General features: G+C 39.8%; 1 protein-coding gene across 1 annotated transcript; it reads right to left on the bottom strand.

Annotated features, from left to right (window-relative positions):
- Nucleotides 1-422: 422 nt before the first annotated feature.
- Nucleotides 423-19,715, bottom strand: tmem161b (transmembrane protein 161B). The gene is made up of 12 exons (XM_067608034.1): nt 19,456-19,715; nt 12,857-12,960; nt 11,676-11,756; nt 9,895-9,992; nt 9,596-9,752; nt 7,984-8,135; nt 7,809-7,869; nt 7,551-7,691; nt 6,432-6,545; nt 4,625-4,799; nt 3,679-3,775; nt 423-3,600 (listed from the first exon to the last, which is right to left on the bottom strand). Exons 1-12 carry the CDS (start codon nt 19,585-19,587, stop codon nt 3,305-3,307), a joined length of 1,608 nt encoding a protein of 535 aa, XP_067464135.1. The 5' UTR covers nt 19,588-19,715; the 3' UTR covers nt 423-3,304.
- Between the last annotated feature and the right edge of the window lie 1,491 nt (nt 19,716-21,206).

Raw genomic sequence — 21,206 nt, 5'->3', positions numbered from 1 at the left:
GACAGATTGTGTCAATGAACTGACTATTTTACAAACAAGCCTTGGGTGAGGCATAATTTCTGAAATTGTTAGTCATTGTCTTGTATCGGCCAGAGTATCATGAAACTTCAATGAGGATACTAACTTGCTGTAATTTTGGCAATTCATTCACAAATGTAGTGAATATGGATGAACTGAGTTTGGTCTCTTTGGTCATCTAGGTAACAATTACCAGCATTCAATGACGGAGACCAATAAACCCATGTATATTTCTACTTTTTAGAACAGACCTTGCTTTAACTTTTAAACAAAAACATACCCAAAGTGCCAAACGCATATAAAGCATCATGGATAAACCCATCTCCCTGTTGTGCCACTGATGAGGCCATATATGAAGCCAGTGGATTGGTCATGTAAGATCCTTCAAAAAAAAATGGACAAAGTAAAGAACATAATTTATTTAAGACAAAATCTAAAGCAGAAATAAATAGATGAAAGAACAACAATGTTTGTGAATGCAACAATGTATAATAAACACTTTCAGTGGTAACAAACAGAAGAAACAATGAATTCTGAAAGTACCCCAGCTTTTTCATGACTGTCCAGACCAGAGTATTAAAAAAACGCTTAATTTGCAACTGATTTGTCAAACAACTGATTTAAGTCACCATGCACTCCAATAAAACAAAATAAAGTGTTTGATGTTAAAATAAGAAATGTTTACAGGCCTCAACATGTATAATAAATACAAAAAAAAAAAAAAAAAAAATCAATTAAAAAAAGTCATTAGGACAAATTAGATTTTGTTTGACCTAACCACACACAGTTGTGGGAAAGGCAGATTAACAGATGGTAGTAGACAAGGAAAGAGCTCGGGAAGTGCAGGGGTGGGGGGAGGGCGTGTTAAATCAACTCACCATACAAATCATTTTCTTGAAAACAATCTAGAAATTAGGCAGGATTGATACATTCATTATGTGCATATTCCCCATCATTTAAAACAGACACAAACTGAAGCTAAGACTTTCGACATCAGGAGCTGAAAAATGTGATATGGTGCTGCTCGACTTTGTAAAATGTATTCTGTACAAAATTCATAGAGCTGGAATTCATAAATCACAGCTCTATGATATAACAAATGTAAAGACGAAACAAAATGCCAGACAACCGCAAGATTGTGTACCACCATGTACCCTACATTCTTGAATAGACTGGACAATCATATTGGCCCAGTGCCTCATCAACACAATGACGTCTTGTGCGTACATTTACCCACCAAAATATTACAGTATGCAATGAGACTTGTAAATACCGTTATGACCTTTTGTGCACCAGACCTCTTTTTTTTTTAATGTGGATCTACAGAAATCATAAGGCCCCCAGTGTTGCAGTCCAGTTGTAGTTTCAAACACTGGCAGACACCAAATCTACAGCAATTGAGGACAGGGGAACAGACTCACTTGGCACCATTTTGAAATCAAGTTTTACAAATCCACAATTTGATCCATTAGAAAAAACAATAAAAACAAAGAAAAGATCGTTCTCAAATGAGTTTGAAAGCAAAAGGAGGGGTAATAATTAAAAAAAAAGTTACAAAGGAGAACATAAAGGCGTTAGCTTATCAACGTTAGTTGACATCATCTCCTCTTGATCACAATGCCCTTTCAGATTACAGCTGACCTTCAGCAGAGATCCTATACATGCAGACAGACACACAGACACAAGCACATACCTTTACTGAACCCTAAGTGCCGTCCTCCCTTTAAATCATCAATGCTGCTCAAAAACGGCTTAAATTGCTCTCATCTCTTCTAAAATGGCTCAGATTAAACCAGGGAGGTTACAATGCATGTTAAAAATCATAAATCTATTGGAACGCCTCTTATTTTAAGAACCTAGGTTTGTCCTTCATGGCAAGTTCAGTTAGACACATTTAAATACATCAGTTTCAAGTCAATGAGATGTTTCCCCTGTGAGTGTAACATCTCTTCTTGTTCCTGTGCAGGTACGACTCTCCTCAGACTGTCCACTCTCTAACCCTGCTCAGCTGACAGCTGAGATTGCCACCAGTTCTTCCCAACCAGCCATTCTGGCAAAATCAACAGGCTGCCCCTCCCTCCCTCCTCCTCCTCCTCCTCCTCCAAACAGATGCACTGGTCCTTACCGCACCATTTTAAGACTCTTTCAGACACCTTTGTCCCGTGGCAATGAAATTTGGACATTTAACAGGCTATTGACACACAAATTTACCATTTCTGATCAAAAGACTAACACAGGGAGCCACAATAATGGCAGTTATCAGTTCTCCAAAACGTTTGAAAACGCAAGGAAGAAACTACTCGGAGTAGGTAAAGGTGATTTTGGGCTTCAATGTCACACATTAACCTCCATAAATATCTCTTGATTGAACTATATTTTGTGACCCAAATGCAGCTTCTATAGGCTACAATGCATTTTTTTTTTCAATTTAGCACTATAATGGAGTGTTATACAGAAAGGAATATAGATTGTTGTGTGACTTCTTCTAATGTCAAGGCCCTGCACACGTGTACCAACTCATGACTCATGCAAATGCTTTTCTGTATACGTTTCTGGTGCAATTCAATGTAAATACTATTTAGAGTCCATTGATAATGAAAGGAATTTCAGTTGGAGGGCAACAGTCCAAAAACTGACTCCTGCCACACGTCAAGTTGTGAAGGGGCTGAATTTAGGGCTTACTGAAGTACCTATAACCAATATATCAAGAATCTGAAAATGTTGATGGGTTTAAGTCATTCCATGTGAAAAACTGTGAACAAGTATTAAAAAGAACATTAGTTTAAATCTCCCCATTGGCTCATTTAAAACTGGTGGGAAGGAGCAGAACTGCCACACCACATTTTAACATGTAGTTAGTTGTCAGCATCTAAGATACAGTATTTTACCTCATAGTACCATTCAAATTTCATACAGCAAACTGAACCAATTTCTCATTACTGTGCCAACCCACTGACACTGGTTATTATTATTCTAATTCACAATTTAGTCTGTTATTAAAATTTATAAATCTTGCTCTCCAAATAAAAAGGTAGTGGTCGTAGTAGTAAAAACAATGACAAGAGTTCACAGATTCATCTGTGGAGGAAGCACTGGAAGTTGAACCAGGAGCTCTGATGATATGGTCAGTCATTATGAGAGAGGGAGGGAGGAAGGGAAGGAGGGGTTGTGGAGCAGAGTCATCAATAGGCCTCTGTTGCCCCCACGCAGTTCTTTTTTTTTTTTGATCAGGCCGAACATACTGCAGCCCTGCGGGAGTCTGGGTGCCACTGCCAGGTTGGTGATGCTATGCTGCCATGAGATACTGATGGTAGAAGAGGCCAAAGAGGGAGGTGGAGAAGAGACAAGCTGCAATCCACCAAGTAAAGAAGGAGAAGAGGCCTCGGAAAAGCAGGGGGCTGAAGACAGTCCGCAGGCCTCCCAGGGCCATCGACAGCTGGGCTACTGACGCCCGTGCTCCTGTTTCTATTACTGGAGCTGGTGTTGGGGCTGCTATTGGTACTGCCTCCATTGCAGAATCAGAGTTCATTTCATGGGTGCAAGGCAGGTCTTCTTCAGGATAGACCCACCAGGAGTGTCCACCTGTAGTAAACAGAGTGAGGAAATAGCTGCAACTTATAAGAGAAACTCAGATATTCTAAGGAGGAAAGCATGACTCACCTAAGGTTTTTAGCAGCAAGGTCGTATGCAGCAACATCACCAGTGGTGCCACATACTGTAGTGCGATTACACACAAGTAGTAAAAAACACGTGCAACCTGGGTAAAATTAGAAAAGAAGAATACCATTACTATGAACTGTTACACAAACTGCTTGTAAGATTCTGGTTTCTCTGACAAAAAGAAGAAGAAAAAAAAACAACAAAAAACAAATTGTCTCACAATACAAAATATAGGGAGACTTATTGGCAAATGGTCAACTGTCATATTAGTAAGACACTAAGTTTTGCTGAGGTACAACTCAGTAACAATGTAAATGTTTCCAAGTAATTTCATCATGTGCTTAATTATTACATCATGATTTAATTTTGTGACATGTAACAAAATTAAGTGCACCTGATTCATCAACCCTGTCTGACATTTTCCTTCAAACCAATGTTGTAGCTCATAACTTTCAAAATCTCCAGAGATGGAACTCAGCTAATAATCGAAAAGACATTTCCTGCCTTCGACATAATCTTTTCAGCTCCATATATTCTTATATGACTAATACATATGCACACTTGCAAGACTCTGGACTAGACCAAACAGTGCTTCAGGAGCACTTGTTGGGGTATGATGGAGATGATGTGATCACCTACCACTGATAATGTATCCAATTTCCAAGCACAATGCAGGTGTTCAGCATGCCTCCTGCATAATGCATGCTCTGTGCGTAGATGATTGAGTTTTGTGCTTTGCTCCTTCATTCAAAGATAGGGCCCTAAATGTGTCCATATTTGCTTTTAATATGGGGAAATTGGCTTAATCCTAAAATTCTCCACTTCTGAAAAACCAGCAATGTGGCTCCATCTAAGTGGTTACTATGGAATCACAGAGCTAAACAGTCAAGTTGTGCAGAATTGCAGGAGGTATAATCAGGATTATTATGCAAATCATTTCAATCACCATCTTCTGCAGGTCAACGGTACTTATCCGCCCCGCCTCCTTCTTCATCTGGTCCACACCCTTCTGGGCCAGGTTGAGGTAGGCCTGCAAATGATGTCTCATCATGGCGAGCCGGAGCATACACATCAGTATGATGGCCCATAACCGCAACGTATCATACGTCTGCTCAGTCATCCTGATATTAATAGAAAGACAGGAGTGAGTAAGAGACGAAGGATGATAAAGGGATGACAGCTTTGCTGGCCCACGAACTCACCACATCATGTAACTGCTCCATCATTTAGATGGTAGACAAGAGACAGAAAGAAAAGATAGTAAGAGCAGAAGACGTCATATGCAACTCAGGAGAAAAAGTAAGAGTGTGAAATTGAGAGATAAAATGGTGAAAAAGGGGGTACTTTAACAAGTACCAGTCTTAATCAGGTTTGTCCTGGATATTATCACAGCCACATCACAGGATTCAAACTTAAGTAACAATTGGAATATGCCAACTTGGAATGAACAACCAGCAAACAAATGCGAGCAGTTATAATTAAAAGCTTTCCTCAAGGTATGAGTGCATTTGATTACAGCCTAATTTTAACCCAAGCAGGCAAAGTGTTTACTGTCATCACTTCATCTACGAGCTGAATATATTCCTTATCTAATACGACCATTTAACTAACAAATTTCATTTTCATAACCACTGTTGCATAGTTTACATCCTTTTCCCAGCACAAAAGCTAGTTACTTTTATTTTCACAGATCAGCGATGCTGTCTCATCTTCCTAGTTGGAATGGCAGGTAATTAGCTTGCTAGATATCAAGTGAGAGTCCAACTGGCCACATAAAGATCAATAAACAAGGGGTGTGAGGACATATTCCTTCAGCACACTTTTGTTTTTATGAAATGTTTATAGAATCTACAAAGCATCTTACCTCAATTATCTAAATGAGTATCCAAACATATGATTGTAAATGTTCAAATTAGGGATGCACGATAATATTGGCATTGGCCCGAAATGAACTTTTCTGCTGATATGACAGGCCAATCGCCTTCTCCCCCGCTGCGTGGCTGTGCTTCCCTCTATGGACTGTTTCACCCTAACGGTCCCGGTACTTCCTCCTCAGGCTCTACGTCATTCAGCTTCATGGAGCATTAGCCACAGCATGGCCAGAGGGAAGCACAGCCAGCACAGCTGCTGTGTTTAGCTTCACAAGTAGGAAACACCTTGGCTGACAGGATGTATCACTCTGTTTGGAAAAAAAACCCCAACTTCTTCTACTTTTTGGTTGGCAGCCAGTGTATTGCGGTGCATTACTGCCACCTTCTGCTTTGGAGTGTGGACCAGAGATTAAATCCTACCCATTAATCCTGTCTGTCTAATAAACTCCAAGAAAACTCTACTGCTCGACCCACTTGGCAGGTTCATTAAAGTTTTAATGCTGAGCTCCTGAACTCCAGTCTTCCTAAGTTCTTCCTTCATATATTATCTTTCTTGGTCAAACTTAGTACAATCTATGACTGCATGTGTAACGGTCTCCTCAGCCGGGTGGAAAAAAATGTGTGCATATATCAGTATCAGCATCTGCAATTGTCCAAAATGAGTTGGAAAATATTGGCAAAAAATCCAATATCGTGCATCCCTATTTACTTAGAAAAGAATTTATATTCTATTTATATTTGTGGGCAGGAGAAATGTTAGTAATAAAAGAAATGCAGTGTGTACAAGTGAGGTGCCATACTGGCCACAGAAACTACTGTACAGTGCACATCTGGATCAGGCATTTAAAGGACTGCCAGAACCAGATAATTACTTCTACTTACAAAGGCACACTCTCCTTTCCCAGAGTGGGGTTCATTATGTAGTCCTTGGTAATGGGCTTCACCCACAGCAGGACCATGATAAGAGGGGACAGGAAGTTGATATGAAGCAGAGTCCTACAGGAAAAAGGGAGGTGAAGGAGAAGACAGACTGATAAAGACATATTTGCTCAGAATAACCATTGATGACTCCCACATATTTAGGAAAAACTCAACTCACTAAAAATTTTGCTATTTATTCTGAATTTCAAGTCAACATACTGAAGAATATGGTCCATATTATCAGAGCAACTTTCCCAGAGAGGGGTGAGAAGATAACTACAGCATAGATTTTGAAGGGCTTGTAGATAATCCCCGTTAGTGACAGTGTCTGAGGATGTAAGCTCATGACAGTTAAGAGGGGAATGGAAGAAGAAGCCATTTTGGAGAGTCTGCTATACTAAAGTGGATTATCTGGATGCAATGTGCTCCCTGCACTGCACCCCCTATCGTGGTCGTAGATGTGCCACCCAGTGAGTTCTGAAATAGAAATCAACCCCAAATGAGGAAGTCTTCATCTGGCTTACAGGGTGCTCTCTTGTATCTGACACACTCTGAATAGTAGGACACAAGTACAACTGTGCTATACTTGGCTTCGTGGCAATCCGAGATAGGATAGTCAGATATTTGAGCGCTATGTTTAAACAAACACAGAACCACAGATATCACAGACCACGCTTGATAATATCAGCAGACACATGTCTATTCCAATGAAATTCAATCATTAAACATATGTAACAACAAACGTATGTAAAAAAAATTAGACATTACAGTTTTTCCTGACCAGAAACTGATCTAAAATGGGAACTCCACTGATTTTACACATCAAAGTCTGTTTACGGGTCTTGAGGAGTACTACTGCATATGTGAAAGAAGTTTTTCACCTGTTGTTTAATTGTCCATTATTAATCTGTTATAGGAAGACAACACTAAATCGTTTAAAAAGCCTTTTCATCAAAAGGTCGCCATGACTTTCCAGCTTTTCCATCCTTACTATTAAGGATAAGGAAGATATCAAAAGGTATTCAATGAAAAATACATGACTGAACACAGATGTGAAGACAATTACTGTAGTGGACTCACTGTGTAAATCTTGCTGTGGTCAGATTGAGAGCATCAAGGTGCATCTGGGCCAATCGCAGACCAGGGAAAGTTAGAAATGCCCCAATCAGGGAGCAGAGTAGGGCCAGGATCAGCTTGAAGGTGAGTTTAGATATGGGACCCCTGTAAAAGAGAAAATACACAGTGAGATACTGGTGTAGGTTCATGAGTCATAAAGAATTCATGAAGGCAGAGAAAACAAAAATGATGATACTATGGGAATACTGATAATGTACTTACTGCGACTCTAAGCCCTGGTGTTCCAGAAACTGTAGAGCACTGTCAGAGAAGTTTGAAAAACCTAGAAGAAGAAATATTCAGCTCACCAACTAGGGCCAAAAGTATTAAAATTTTGTTGTTATGAAAAAAGGGTCAGTTTAGGTTTCTAGACATAAAAGCATGATGCAGCACTCACCGGTCTCCAGACCAAACTCTAGGTAGTTTTCAGTGACGATGAGAATAGCCATGGCTTTGACAAAAAAGAAGAAAGCAAAAGTAATGCAGAGTGAGCGCTCGCCTCCTTCCTCCAACTTGAAGTAGTGGGCCGTCAGAGAGAAAAGGGTCTTACTGTAGTGACAGAGTCAAGGAAGACATCTCCAGAAGTACACTGGTATATAAAGCATTGCTTTGCGGATACATTTTCAATGCCTTTTACAGGTTCAAGGGAAACAGAAATACATCAATCAATATAAAACAGTTTGAACACAGTAACACACAGCTATTCACCATACAAAAATGTTTCGTCTTTACACAAACGCAGAGTTTGTGCTTACTTACAGGCCCTGTGTGAACCCTCAACCCCTTAATGCCACAGCATGTGCGGGTGCAGAATGTGTGTGTTTTTTGGGACCACTGCATGCCATCGAGGTCGTAATAGTATTTTATGCCTCCCCCGGTCTACCCTGATCAGAGGGGTACGGATACAGCAAGTTTCTAAAGTGAACTCTGGTTACCACGGAGATGAAACTCAGTTTCTGTAACATTTCAGGTGACAACATGCCAATTTTTCACTCCCTTTCAAGAATGGTATTCAATCCAAAGGAGTCTTCTTTCTTCCTCTAACCCTTATTCAGGACTGTGAAGACAGCTGTATAAACACTCACCAGACCAGTTTGAGCCAGCATGAGGCTGAAAAGAGAAATACAGCCATGCAATACAGCTGTCATGCAGTGGGCTACAATTAATATACCCCTGTGTTGGCCTGTCAGCATTGGCCAAAGGTTAGGATATTCAGTCACATTTATACATTTCAGTAAACAAGGGGGAAAAAGGGAGGTGCTATTAGATGCAGCTACTTGAAGAATATGCTGCTCCGGTATTATCGGAGAGGGTTAACAGAGCAGTAGCGCTGATCTCAAGGGCAGGAGTCTTAAACATGTCATCAGGGCTGAAATAGGAAAACTGAAATCAAGTGTCCCATTAACACATATATTGAGCCAACACATTCCCTCATCTTCATAGTACCATTTCATCTGTTCCCCCGGCCTGTCCTTTTCCCCAAGCATATCAGTCTGTTGGGCTGTGAAAATTGGGCCTCCAATCTCCGACGTAGGCAGGAAATGACACACCATCTGACCACGGTGAGCTGGGCCTGACCAGGAGCACTGGAAAGATTGATTCCTGTGGTTGGTGGCGAGGATAATGCATATTATTTAACCATCATTCAGCGTAGCAAAATAGCAGGTAGCTGTGGAGCATAAAGGTGCTAGAAGTCAAGCCAGTGGACGCTTTAGGAGTCATTTTATAGCCTCTCGTCGCCACTGCTGCATCCATACAATCAAGCTGGAATGATTTGGTCTCTCTTATAGACAAAGAGATGTTAAACTGCAACATATATAGGATGGTAGTAAGTGAAAATAATGGAAATGTGAGCAGAGGAGAGTCCATAGAAAACAGGTTTGTTCGGCTGGAACCCAAAATGTTAGCAACCGACCTACAGACATGATGTATAGCACAGGTGTGTTACCAATTCAAAGAACTTCTAAAAAGGCTAACCAAGATGTAAAGAATGACTGATTTAAGGATACATGACAAATGCGAGTACCAGCAGGCACCAGACCACACTGATGTTCATCTCTCCCGAGGGTTGAGCCACACTGTAGTAGAGTTCTGTTATCAGATAGACCACAGTTGCTGCTACTGTGAAATCCACCAGCCACTGGAACTCTGGGAAGTAGTGCAATGCTGGGGGCATAAAGAGTATAATTAAATCCAGATACTCAAGAATAAAATTCTTATGGTACAGTATATACACACACAAACGTGTATGAGTGAACATTCAAAACGAAACTTTCTTCAGCAGATATTTGTCCTCTTTGATTTATACCTAATGTGTCGACTTCTGTGATGCATTTCGTCTCCAGTTGTAAGTCTATGTCCTTGGGAACTGTTAGCGGCTTATTGTCTATGTGACCATTGTACTTCCTAGGGCAAAGAGGACAGAGCAGCAAAACAACAACTAGTGTCAGGAAATTGAGAAAAAGCAACTCTAAAATGCAACAGAATTTTAGACCAATGACAATTTTTAACCTGTGTAGAAATACAAACTATAACATCAGGATTATGATGAAAAGAGACATTTTTGTCTCATTTTTCCTTTTATACAGTTAAAAAGAAAAGAGCAGTCAAAACATTTCCACTCACTCCTTTTTAGCATTTCAAGGGTAAATATTGCAGGTTTAGCAAGATGGTGGTCTGAGGTGGAGATCTGTCCTTCAACTAAGTAAGAGCATACTACAGAGATTTCAATGTTTTGGCCCATAAATAATAATTTATGTATTTTACATTATTGCTGAATATTTACCAAAGTACACAACTGTCCTACCTTACAAAGAGTTATTGTAATAGCTAATCCATCACAGGTAAATGTTAAGACTATATCGCCTATGTTGACCGTCAAAGTCAAGTTAATTTGTTGTAAAGCAGATGTGAGCACAATTCGCCTCATGAACTTTTCCTTGTTTCTACATATAATGCAGCTCAGAGATAAAAATTTTAATAGCAGGCATTGGTGAGCTCACTTTTATTACTATAGTACTTTTCCATGACCAAAGGGAAAACATAGGCAGCACAAAGTCACAAACAGCAGGTGAATGGAGAGCTGTTCTTTGGCCTTGAAGAACTGTCTGATGGGACTCGTCAGTTCTGGGCTTTGTTTGTTCAGCCCTGTGTGTGCGCTGGATTCACAGGACAATACCACTGCAAGAGTCTAGGGCAAAACATGCCCCGGACAGATTTCATCTTTGAGGCACCTGACAGGAAAAAAGGGGCTCAGCTTTGCCCCTGACTGAGTGAGGCAGACCGTTAACAAAGGGAACGGAGCTGCATGGCACGAGCTGGCAAAAGGACAGTGGTCCATCTTTTTCTTCAGGGGATTACTGAACATGTGGCGCTAGAGAGCATTGACCTGCCTCATACAGGGTCAGAGAAAGGATTGTTCTACAAAACCGCTTTAAGTTAGGAGCTGGACACCATGTGGAAAAGTAAGGATTAACTTTCAGTTGTGACTTTGATTTAAATTCACATTTAAAAGAAGAGTACAAAGGAAACGGCACTAAATTCATGTGATTGACATATGGTTCAACCTCCACCTGCAGCCCTGAAAAAACTGAAATGTTTTTTTTTTTTTTTTTATTGCAAAGTAGTCTTAAAGGAAGATCATCTACCAGAATCAAAGCTTGACATCTGACCACTCTGAAGATATAATGCTGTTTGGGAAACTTTGATTTCAGAGTGGATGCAATCTTTTTAAAACCATCATCCCCTAAAATAGCCAAAATAATATTGGCTCCAAAAAAAAAAAAAAAAAAAGGATTGACTTTCCTCACATCCACTAGACAGGGCCACTTCTAAGCTGAGTTGCTCTGAGCCCAGATGAGGAGCCATAAAAGAAGAAAACATCAGTAAACACGTAAACACATCAGCTTCATCTCTTCGCCGACATGCCTGTGGTCTCCATCCATCTCAAATGTCTACCTCTCATCTTTTCTTTCCACTCTGATGAAAGGGGTGCCTTTCGTGCCTCGTCTGTGCCATTGCATTTCCCCAACCCCCAAACCATAGCCCCTCTCAACCACCACCCCCCACCCCCACCCCCACGACACATACCTGTCTTTCCTCTTCTGTCCTTTTTGTTTCCCAGCTAAGCTCCTCAACTCATCTTCCGTAGGGTGCTGGTACCACCGCAGACTGTGAACAAAGAAAAGGAGAGAGATGTGTGGAATCAGCATGGACAGAGGAGGAACCAGTGAGAAAGAGGACACAGTAAACCAGATAAAGCAGAGTTGTGGACAGACCAGAGCTAGACTTGCTGCCCTACTGTGAAACTATTAAAACATAAAATAATTTACTATGATTATTCTGAGGTATGGAAAGAATAGGTTAAGTGATTCGGGCTTAAACAAGAGACATATTGTATAATTCCTTGTCTGTTCACTTCCATTTCTGTTAAGAATGAAGGGAATTTCACTTACTGTTAAAAGTGTAAATTGCTTTTACATTTCTCCTTAAAAAAATAATATCAAAAATCTTATTGAAAAACGCTCTTGAAAGCAGTGACATTAAGTCTCGGTTCTATGAACATGACTCAAAGCATCAATTTGTAACAGCTGTGAGCTTTATGATTAACCTCCGAGCAACAGACACACACATACGCACACACATACATTTCTCAAAGCTTTACTTTACATCAGCTACTCTGATATACATCTAAAAAGCACTTGTGTGAGGCTTCGCAACAGGAGCGCTGTTTTGAACCTCCTTAACTTTGTTTAGGAAGCCTCTTATCAGAGCATCTTGAGATGCACTCTGTGGGTTAGAGGAGGATAGAAGGAGCCGCAGCACAGCTTTTTTTCCCCCCTTGTATATTTATTTATTATGGAAAATTAATTACAGAATATACTCCAGACTGCCAGCTTAGGGTAAAAGTTTTCGAGAATGTTTCACAGTGCACTGAAAAGAAAATTAATTAATTATTAAATGTGTTCCAAGAAGCTGTTTACTGAAAAACATATGTGGCACTAATTAGAGGAGATGAGGCGGGCACTTTTTATGCACCGTCCTCTTGGGTCATCCCAATATTTTGATGCCTTTTGGTCTTTGCAGTATGACTTAATGATTCTTTTTCTTCTACTATCCAAACCCTTTTGAACAGTCTCAGTAAACATTTTGATCTCCATTGTTCTTGACTCTACATGAAATAAACTTCTCAGAAGACGGGTGAACTGAAGAAATGAAACTGTAGCACTCTGAATGAACTGTGAAACAGGATGTACAGGATTTTAAATTACCTGCCACTGCAGAGTAGCCATCTTGCGAAGGAATAATGAGGTATGATTTTTTGAATTACACTGGCCATTACCATGGTAACCACCAGCTGCACACCGATCACACCCTGTGGATATAGAGAGGGGGGGGTTTAAGATCACATTTAAATAGTAATTACACATGACATAAAGCAGTTACACATACGAACTACAGGTTTATATAAACTGATACAGATTCATAGTTTTGAAGAACTTCGTACTGTATAAGCTAAATGTAATTCAAATGCAATCAAATGCAAGTCCAATCTCTTTTTTGGACACATTTTTTGTCTTATTTTTGTCGCACCTTTTAGGAGGTAACATTCACAAAATGAAAAGTGTCAGTTCAAAACACACAAACCAGTTGATATGCAAGTCACAATGTTTTTTTAAATGATTTAGGACCACAGACACTGTGCAAACAAACTTTGCAAGATCACAGTGCAGAAAGAAACCGAAGAACTCAGATCAAAACTTTAACGACATGAGCACCTTATCTTCATGGCAGTTTATCAAACATCTGTGCATCTCTTTAAAATCATCTGTATTTGAAGTTAACTACAATAAAATTAGGTTACTTATTCTGAGCAACTTCCTGGAGCTGTCTTTCTAGTATGTCAGACAGCCTTTTATGATGACAGATATTTAGGGCTGCAACAAACAAGTATATTCATTATTGACTAATCTGCCAATAATTTTCTCCATTAACCGTTTGGTCTATTAAACATCAGAAAACTGTGTATAATGTCCATCATTGTAGAGCACAAGGTGATGTCTTCAAATGTCTTGTTTTGTCTAACCGGCTAACCCCTTAATGTTCAATTTACTATAATGAAAGAACCAAGAAAAGCAGTAAAGTCCCACATTTTAGAACCTTGGAGCAACAAACTGGTGTTTTTGTTTGAAGAAATTAGTTAAATGATTAATTGATTACCATGAAATTTGCTGAGCATGTCAATGGTCCAAAGAGGATGAATCCTTTTGATGTGAAAGACTACACGGCCCTTTCCTAGGTCAGATGTTTGATTTACAATGCAGTCAATGACACAGCATAAGGTAGATGCTTTTAACCAACCACAGGAAAGCATGTTTTCTTTGTAAATACTGTACAAGGGTTGTACAAGATTAGGGTCCACAATCTTGATTACGACCCAGAGCTCAAACACAGAATGACCTTCATTTTACTATAAACAAAGCCCGGTGTACAGTTTCAAAGTTCATCACTACTAACTTATTGTTACTGTGGGGACACATCGATTTGATCCCAGGACTTCTGTGACATTGTGGCAGACAGTCATCTGTTGGGCTACTAGCTTACTTACAATGTCATCTTGACATTTCTTTCCAAGTGCCTTGACATCATTAACACCTTCACTCATGTGGCTCTCAATTACATGACCCTGACAACGCTCATGTGACATCATGGACACACCTGGGACTCCCCACTAATCTGCCCAACTGAGGAAGCCTCTGGCATGAGTGGCAAAACATCTTCAAGGCTACAAGTTATAGCTAGGTATAGACATGGTGACGTAGTGCTAGGTGACGTGACAACGTATAACTAGAAGAGATTTTTCAATGATGTTTTACCAAAGTAGCACTCCCTTTTATACTTTGGTTGTATTAAGCGATTGCAGGCGCATTTGCAAAGCAATTACCAGGGGTCCGTTTCACAAAGCAGGTTTAGTGAAACTCTGTTAACCCTGAAATGAGGGAAACTCTGAGTTTTCCGTTTCGAAAAGGGGGGTAACTCAAACCAGAGAAAGAGGGGTAACTCTAGCCTGTTTCAGAGAGAGAGATATCTTAAGCTCTCGATCAGTTACCGTAGTAACAGACTCTATGAACCTAACCGGGTTGGGACCAGGTTTTTCTCAATGAACCTCGAGTTTCTCTCAGTCTCCGCCCTCTTTCAGAGCCACACACTCCGTTTGATTTCCTCATTCATTCAGTCAGCAGGCGAGCTTTGGCGTAGCCTAGTTCTGCCGTCTGTCATTTAAAAAAATCAGATTCAGTATATTGGAAGTCCATTAGGCACAGTAGGTGGCGACTTTTTTCACTAATATGGCATGTCCTTTTGATAACGATCCCGTGGATGAAGGTGCAGCATTACTGCGCAGAGAATTAAATATTTGTCGGGAGATGGTTATCAGACCACGCGTAGATGTTCTAGCATTTCCAGACAATTATCTTTTTGAGCTTAGCTCAAGTGCACTTCTCCCCCGCGGGATTGCACCTAAATGAAATAAATTAATAGTCGACCATTCAAGCAGTTTTCCCCTGTATTATTATTGTGATTGCAAAAGACTACATTTAAATTTACGCAATGACTCGAGCAGCAATGTTCTCCAACGCCGTCTCCCTCTCTTTTGCAGCTGCAGCGGTGTTATACTTCTTTCTTTATAATGATATGTGTAGCTACTAAAATCTAAAGTCCCTTGCACACATGCACTGCAACCCTGATATTTTCCAGACATTATCTGGAGGAGCTGTATGTGTGAACGCAAATGTCCGAATCAGTCGTCAAAGTCCATGTAATGTCTGACTGAGCCCAGCGTTTCCCCTATAACTGTACATGCCTGAGAAAATCCACCAGGCCACAAAATCTCTTTTAATGCCAAAAATAACGCCAAATATCCATTCATTTGAAAATCAATAGTGTTTGGGAGTCTCTGTGCGGCGCTGTTCCAAAACATGAGTCAACCTCAGTGTCGTTGCCTGGGAAGCTCTTGGTAGTGTGGCTCCTTTAAGGAATAGAGCCGTGCGTAATGTGTGTGCGTAGTGAGTGTGTGGTTGAGTGAGTGGAGAGAGTGAGCAGAGCAGAGGAAAAGGTTAGCAGTAAGTTGTCAATGTGGCAATAAATGTCCAGTACAGGCTACAGTGTGTCAGTTAAATGCTGCAGCTTCTCTAGACAAAGAAAAGTCTCCTCTGTTGTTTCCCCAACTGCTGGAACAGTGAAGGGGGTTAGCCCCGAAGTTAGCGACAATGGGTTAGCCTAACCTGAACAGGCTCACTTAAAGTGGACTGACCTTTAAGGTGGACCAGTTATTCTCATTTTAGTGTCAATCTCAGCCGCCCCTAAACAGAGAACGGAGAAATGTCTGGCTGCTGAGTTTTTCCCGAGCTTTGCTCAGCACATCCTCCCCCCACCTCACCTCTAGCACGCTCTACCCAGGCACCACCCCTCGCCTAAACCAGACAAAGTATTTCCAGTAGGTGAGAACGCATCTGACACGGACAATCTCCTGTTGTGTGCTGCATGTGTGAAAGGGCAACTCTGGACAATGTCTGGACCTGATTCTCTGGACATTGCCCAGAGTTCATATGTGAAAATGGCTTAAAACTACATATAATAGAAGATTGTAATTCATATCATCCCACCCCAACAAAACAAAAAAATGCCACATTTATCTTGATAATAATAATGGCAACTATTTTAAATACATCAGCTTTTCTAAGTTCAATTATATGGATTAAAAGGCATGGTTTTATTAATTAACCAGCTTCAGTAAAATGAGTGAATTTATTAGTGTAAACAGTGTGTTCACTAAATGACGCTCTGCCTGCAACATCAGTCACAATGTCAGCCTCCAAGCGCCCAGGAGAATGAACAGCCAGCACTCCTGTGGTAGGTACCCAAAGATTTAGCAACATAAGGAGCTCAATATCAACCTGGCACACTTAGATCAATATTCACTTAGGCTTAAGAGCCCAGAATCATTCCCATCATGCTGCGCTTTTATCCACTCACTGTAGGGTAAGGTCTGTGGGTTGGCCTATCTCTTTAGCAATCAGTAGGAATCATTGGTATCTGTGCCTGCACACACTTGAGCAAAAAGAACCAATTAGCCAACTGATCCCCAATAAAATATATTTTCTTCTCTGACAACGGTCTTGTATAGGCTATGTGCTAGCACCTGAGATAATACCAGTGAGTCTACACTTGCAAACTCACCACCTAGATATACAACAATAAATCCTGCAACCTTCTTTATCTTCTCAACTTGCAATACACAATGTATAGGGAAATCAACTACCGCAATTAGACTACAGACTGCTTTACATCAATTGAATCATGAAGAAGGAAAGGAAATATAAAGTTAAATGAAACATTGTGGCATGTTAGTCAGTCCATTTCTGAGAGGACAAATAACAATTAATATTCCAGCCCATTTGATAACCCAGGTATGTTACCCTCATGCTAGCTCCAGTGATGCACCACCTAATTTGGCAAAACTGCAGTTTATCTTATATTCAATTATATTAGGCTAAATAAAATTCCCCACCCTCACTCAATTCTTTAATTTACAAGTGAAGAGCTAATTTCTTCTAAAGTGTATCTTGGTGTTGATTTTGAGAATCTATTTTGTTGGTGAAGCCTTTAGCATCTTTCTTCAAGCTTTTAAACAAGTGCCTCTATTAACGCCAATCAAAAATGCTTAAACATACAAGTTGTATTAGTGTTTTCACTAACGTTCCCATATTTGAAAATCTTACTATAAGTAATGTTTTCATCTGCTCTGCACTATGGCTAGTTGAACATGCTAATCTAATCTCACACACATCCTGCTTATACATGAAACATTCATCATAATAATCAACCCATGTACTTAACACTAGTAAACATGTTTTTGAGTGGTGGTTTAACCTATGTCAGAGAGCAGTAGGTATGATGAATGACAGACGAGGTGATGAGGCCAGACTTGCACGCTAGACCTAGATTTTGGATTGGTCATGGGGATCCCCTGTGTCACCCAGCATGGTGTAAGCTCCAAAAAGCAGAAGTCAATACCTCTTCTGGAGCCACAGAGAGGAGAGTGGGTGCCATCAACTTGGCAATTATCCTTGCTCAGATGTGACGCATGGCCAAACACAACCTCTCCGACTCAAGACACTGTGTGTAATGGTCATGCTATATAGGTCAAAAGGCACACATCCTTGGTTTGGTGGGTGCTGACCATTCTCTGTGGGAAACCTGCAAGGATCTTGGGCCTGGGGGAAATTGAGCCAGCATGGACTCTCTTATCTTGGCCAGTCTGCTTGACCCCCTCTACCCAACAACCAAATGGAATCTGTAGGGGGTAAGGAGTGGGAGCTGCAGTGATAACCACCATCCATAAGAGCTCAAACATCTCACTACTATTTTGACCATGAAACTAACTTTGAAACCTCTTATTGATCGATGCTTTCCCCCCTTTTTATTCATCTTGACTACTCTTGGGTGTGTTTCTCTAGCTGTAAACTGTTGAGAGTAGGAAATCTTTTTTTCATATAAAAAATATATTGCAGCTGTAGTTGCTGCTAGACAGGGACCATAATACTAATACTGCAATAAGAGACTAGATAACATCTAAGATGTTTATCATCATTAAGGTGATGTACGGTAGCTTACATTTTTATTGGCATTTTTTTTGGGGGGGGGGGGGGGGGGTAGGAGGGAGTCTCTTTTTCCCAGTATGACAATTTGCCCTGGCAGTATTACAGTAAACTGACAATCTTCTGAACCATCTGTTCTATCTCTCTGATTTGGAGAATGAATGCCTCTTCCTGCTTAGCAATTATTTCCCCATTACTGATGCTAATTTAACGCCTGCATTTTCCTGTCATAGCTCCTGTAACACAATATAACATTCAGCAGAAGTTGTACATTTTGACCTTATGATGTGCCACACAATATACAAAGTAACTAAACAAAACTGACATTAACAGAAATCCCAATGATTACATCAATGATGAGTTGAGTTCGAGCTTCCACATATCAATACATTTCATCCCAGCTTACTGTTGATATTGTCAAATTCAACTGTTGCCAGTTGAGTTAAGATTTAGGACATCGACAGTCTTTTGGGAGAAACTCTGGAAATTATTGGGGTCTAGGAGAAAATCACATAATCTCATTTTTAACAACACTATCATGGATGCAGATCTGTATTTATTTGACTCACATATTTACAGGTGTGATTACAAAGGTGCACACAGTACAACAAGCAGTTAACACCAATCAATTTCCTTCAGTAAATCAGAAACAATATTTTGATGACATGTATTGTAAATTCCTTGTCAAAATGAAATTCAACTGTGATAGTGCTCAATAATTACTTGTGAAATTACGAATAGATTACAAATAATGGCATTTTACCCCACAGTTCCTCTAAGGGCACCCTGAGGTCAAATTGAGCAGATTCAGGTCAGTGAACACACCTTGACTTCTCCAAAAACAGGTATCCTGCTGTCAGATGAATGGCATGCTAACTGCTAATACTGACTGATACAGGCTGCTAAATTAAAACTTCTCTTCAGCCTCTGCCCTGAAACACCAGTTAACGTCAGTAGAAAACACTGTTTACAAGTGAACACTGCTTAGAACAAGACTATTTGCATATACTTCACACCTCTTCACCTAGCTAGTGAGCTATATACAGCTAGCCAAGCACCTGCCGTGGCTAGCAGGCTAAGCTAATGTTGCACTGCAAACACAATACCATACTGTATAAAAAACATGTCAACAACGTCGCCGTAGATATCTACATGATATTAGATGTTACCAGCTGATGCTTTATCAATAAAGTGCGACAAATCACACTCACCATGTTGATGCAGTGCAGCTGAAACGGACTCAACCCCGACAACACTGAGCACCCCGAGTCGGAAATCCAGCGGCGAGGAGCACATAAGCCCTTCTTGCGATGGTTATACACAAAAAAGAAGCAGCTTCTCATTCAAATTTGTCACCGTATCCTTCTAGTGATGAGTTACATCGTCAAAAATCAATGGATTCAACCTCCGCTCCCAAGTATTTTCAACTGCAGTAGAGGTCACGCTAAAGCTCTGGGTAAGAAGGGTGTCTTCAGATATGCCTGTACAGTGAGAATAAAATAAAATACGAGAATTTCATTATTCACATTCGCAAGGGTTAAAAATGAAACGACCGTCTTAAAAGAAACATGTCTTTAAAGTAAACGCCGTTTAGTTTAAAATTTGACCTAAAAAATTAAACAGACTTTCCCATTTTGCACAGGATTAGCTAAGAGCTGCTATAAGTGAACACTAGGACCTCCGCAACCGGAAGAGAGAAAATCACACCACAACCACTCATGAGAAACATTGTGGGCAATATTGCCATATGATTTAAGTTGGTTTGCAATATTGCTAATTCAACCATATTCAATTTATATTTATTTAGTTTTCTCTCTTACTTTCTGTATTTTTCATCTTTTTACATTGTACAAGTTTAGCTTATTTAATTTTTTCTTCAATACCCCCTATACAGTTTGTATTGTAATATGACTGTGCTGTTAATAAAGTTTAAAAAAAAAAAAAAAAAAAGTCACCACTACACACATGACAAATCGGTACCTGCATCAGATGTCACACAGTCTCCCATGTATCTGCTTTTATTGATTCTCCTTTCAGAATATGATTATTGACTCCATGCATAGAGCTTTTGTGGCAACTGACTGGGTGTCTGTCTCTGGTTATCTGCTCCCTTATGAAGGTGACTGTAATGAGACTGACTTTACTTCTGTGACATTATTAAGCAATATAAAATGCATCATATGTATCTTACAAACTATGGTCACAGAAAATCAAAGAGAAAAGTCATGGGGCTGTTTTATATGTGTATATTTTACCAACATCAATGATCCCAAATGCAGCATTTAGGAGACTGTGACCTAATTGTATGAACTCTCAATGACTTCAAGTTATTTTACCCTAATAATGGTTACCCTGTTTTGGTAAACTGACTGTTTCATAGTTAAGATCATGTAGTGACAGCGCAACAGTAATCTTTGGGTCCTGGTTCCTGAGTGTCTGGCCTGCTACTTTGTGATACTTTATAGTTTCTGAAATAGATATTTTACTTTGCACTCTGATACATGTATCTGACAGTTGGAGTTGCCAGCTTTGTTTTGCAGAACAGTCTATGTCATTTACGTGCAAAATAAATGGTAAAATATAACAAACAGCTGGGGTTTGTAGGCTACAATCCAACAGTGCTATCTACAGCACATACAGCATAAGAACCTGAATGAATCAATAAATAATACATTCTTTTTATTTGTAATTTATTATAATATACTATCATTTAAATTATCATTAAATGAATCAAAAGGGAACATTTTTCAGAATTAATTCTTTTGATACTTAATAGTCAGTATAAAGTATCAGATATATGTATACTTAAATAGATTTAGCTAAACTTTTCAGTGCAGGTCTTTTTACTTCTTATACTTTTCCACAAGGTAAACAACTTTTTCCTCCACTTAAAATAATTGATTGGATCTTCTTCATAATGCCCTGAGGTGGTAAATGTGTGGCGATCCCAATAAAATTAATC

Source organism: Thunnus thynnus, chromosome 2 (assembly GCF_963924715.1).
Source record: "Thunnus thynnus chromosome 2, fThuThy2.1, whole genome shotgun sequence".
NCBI lineage: Eukaryota > Metazoa > Chordata > Actinopteri > Scombriformes > Scombridae > Thunnus > Thunnus thynnus.
This window is presented reverse-complemented; position numbering and strand designations above follow the sequence as displayed.

Excerpts from the sequence above, each read along its gene's own strand:
- tmem161b (XM_067608034.1), bottom strand. The coding sequence starts at position 19,587 with ATGAGAAGCTGCTTCTTTTTTGTGTATAACCATCGCAAGAAGGGCTTA. Across the intron at positions 9,753-9,894 it reads CACAGAAGTCGACACATTAG|CATTGCACTACTTCCCAGAG; the intron begins GTATAAATCAAA and ends TTATGCCCCCAG. Across the intron at positions 7,692-7,808 it reads CACCAGGGCTTAGAGTCGCA|GGGTCCCATATCTAAACTCA; the intron begins GTAAGTACATTA and ends TCTCTTTTACAG.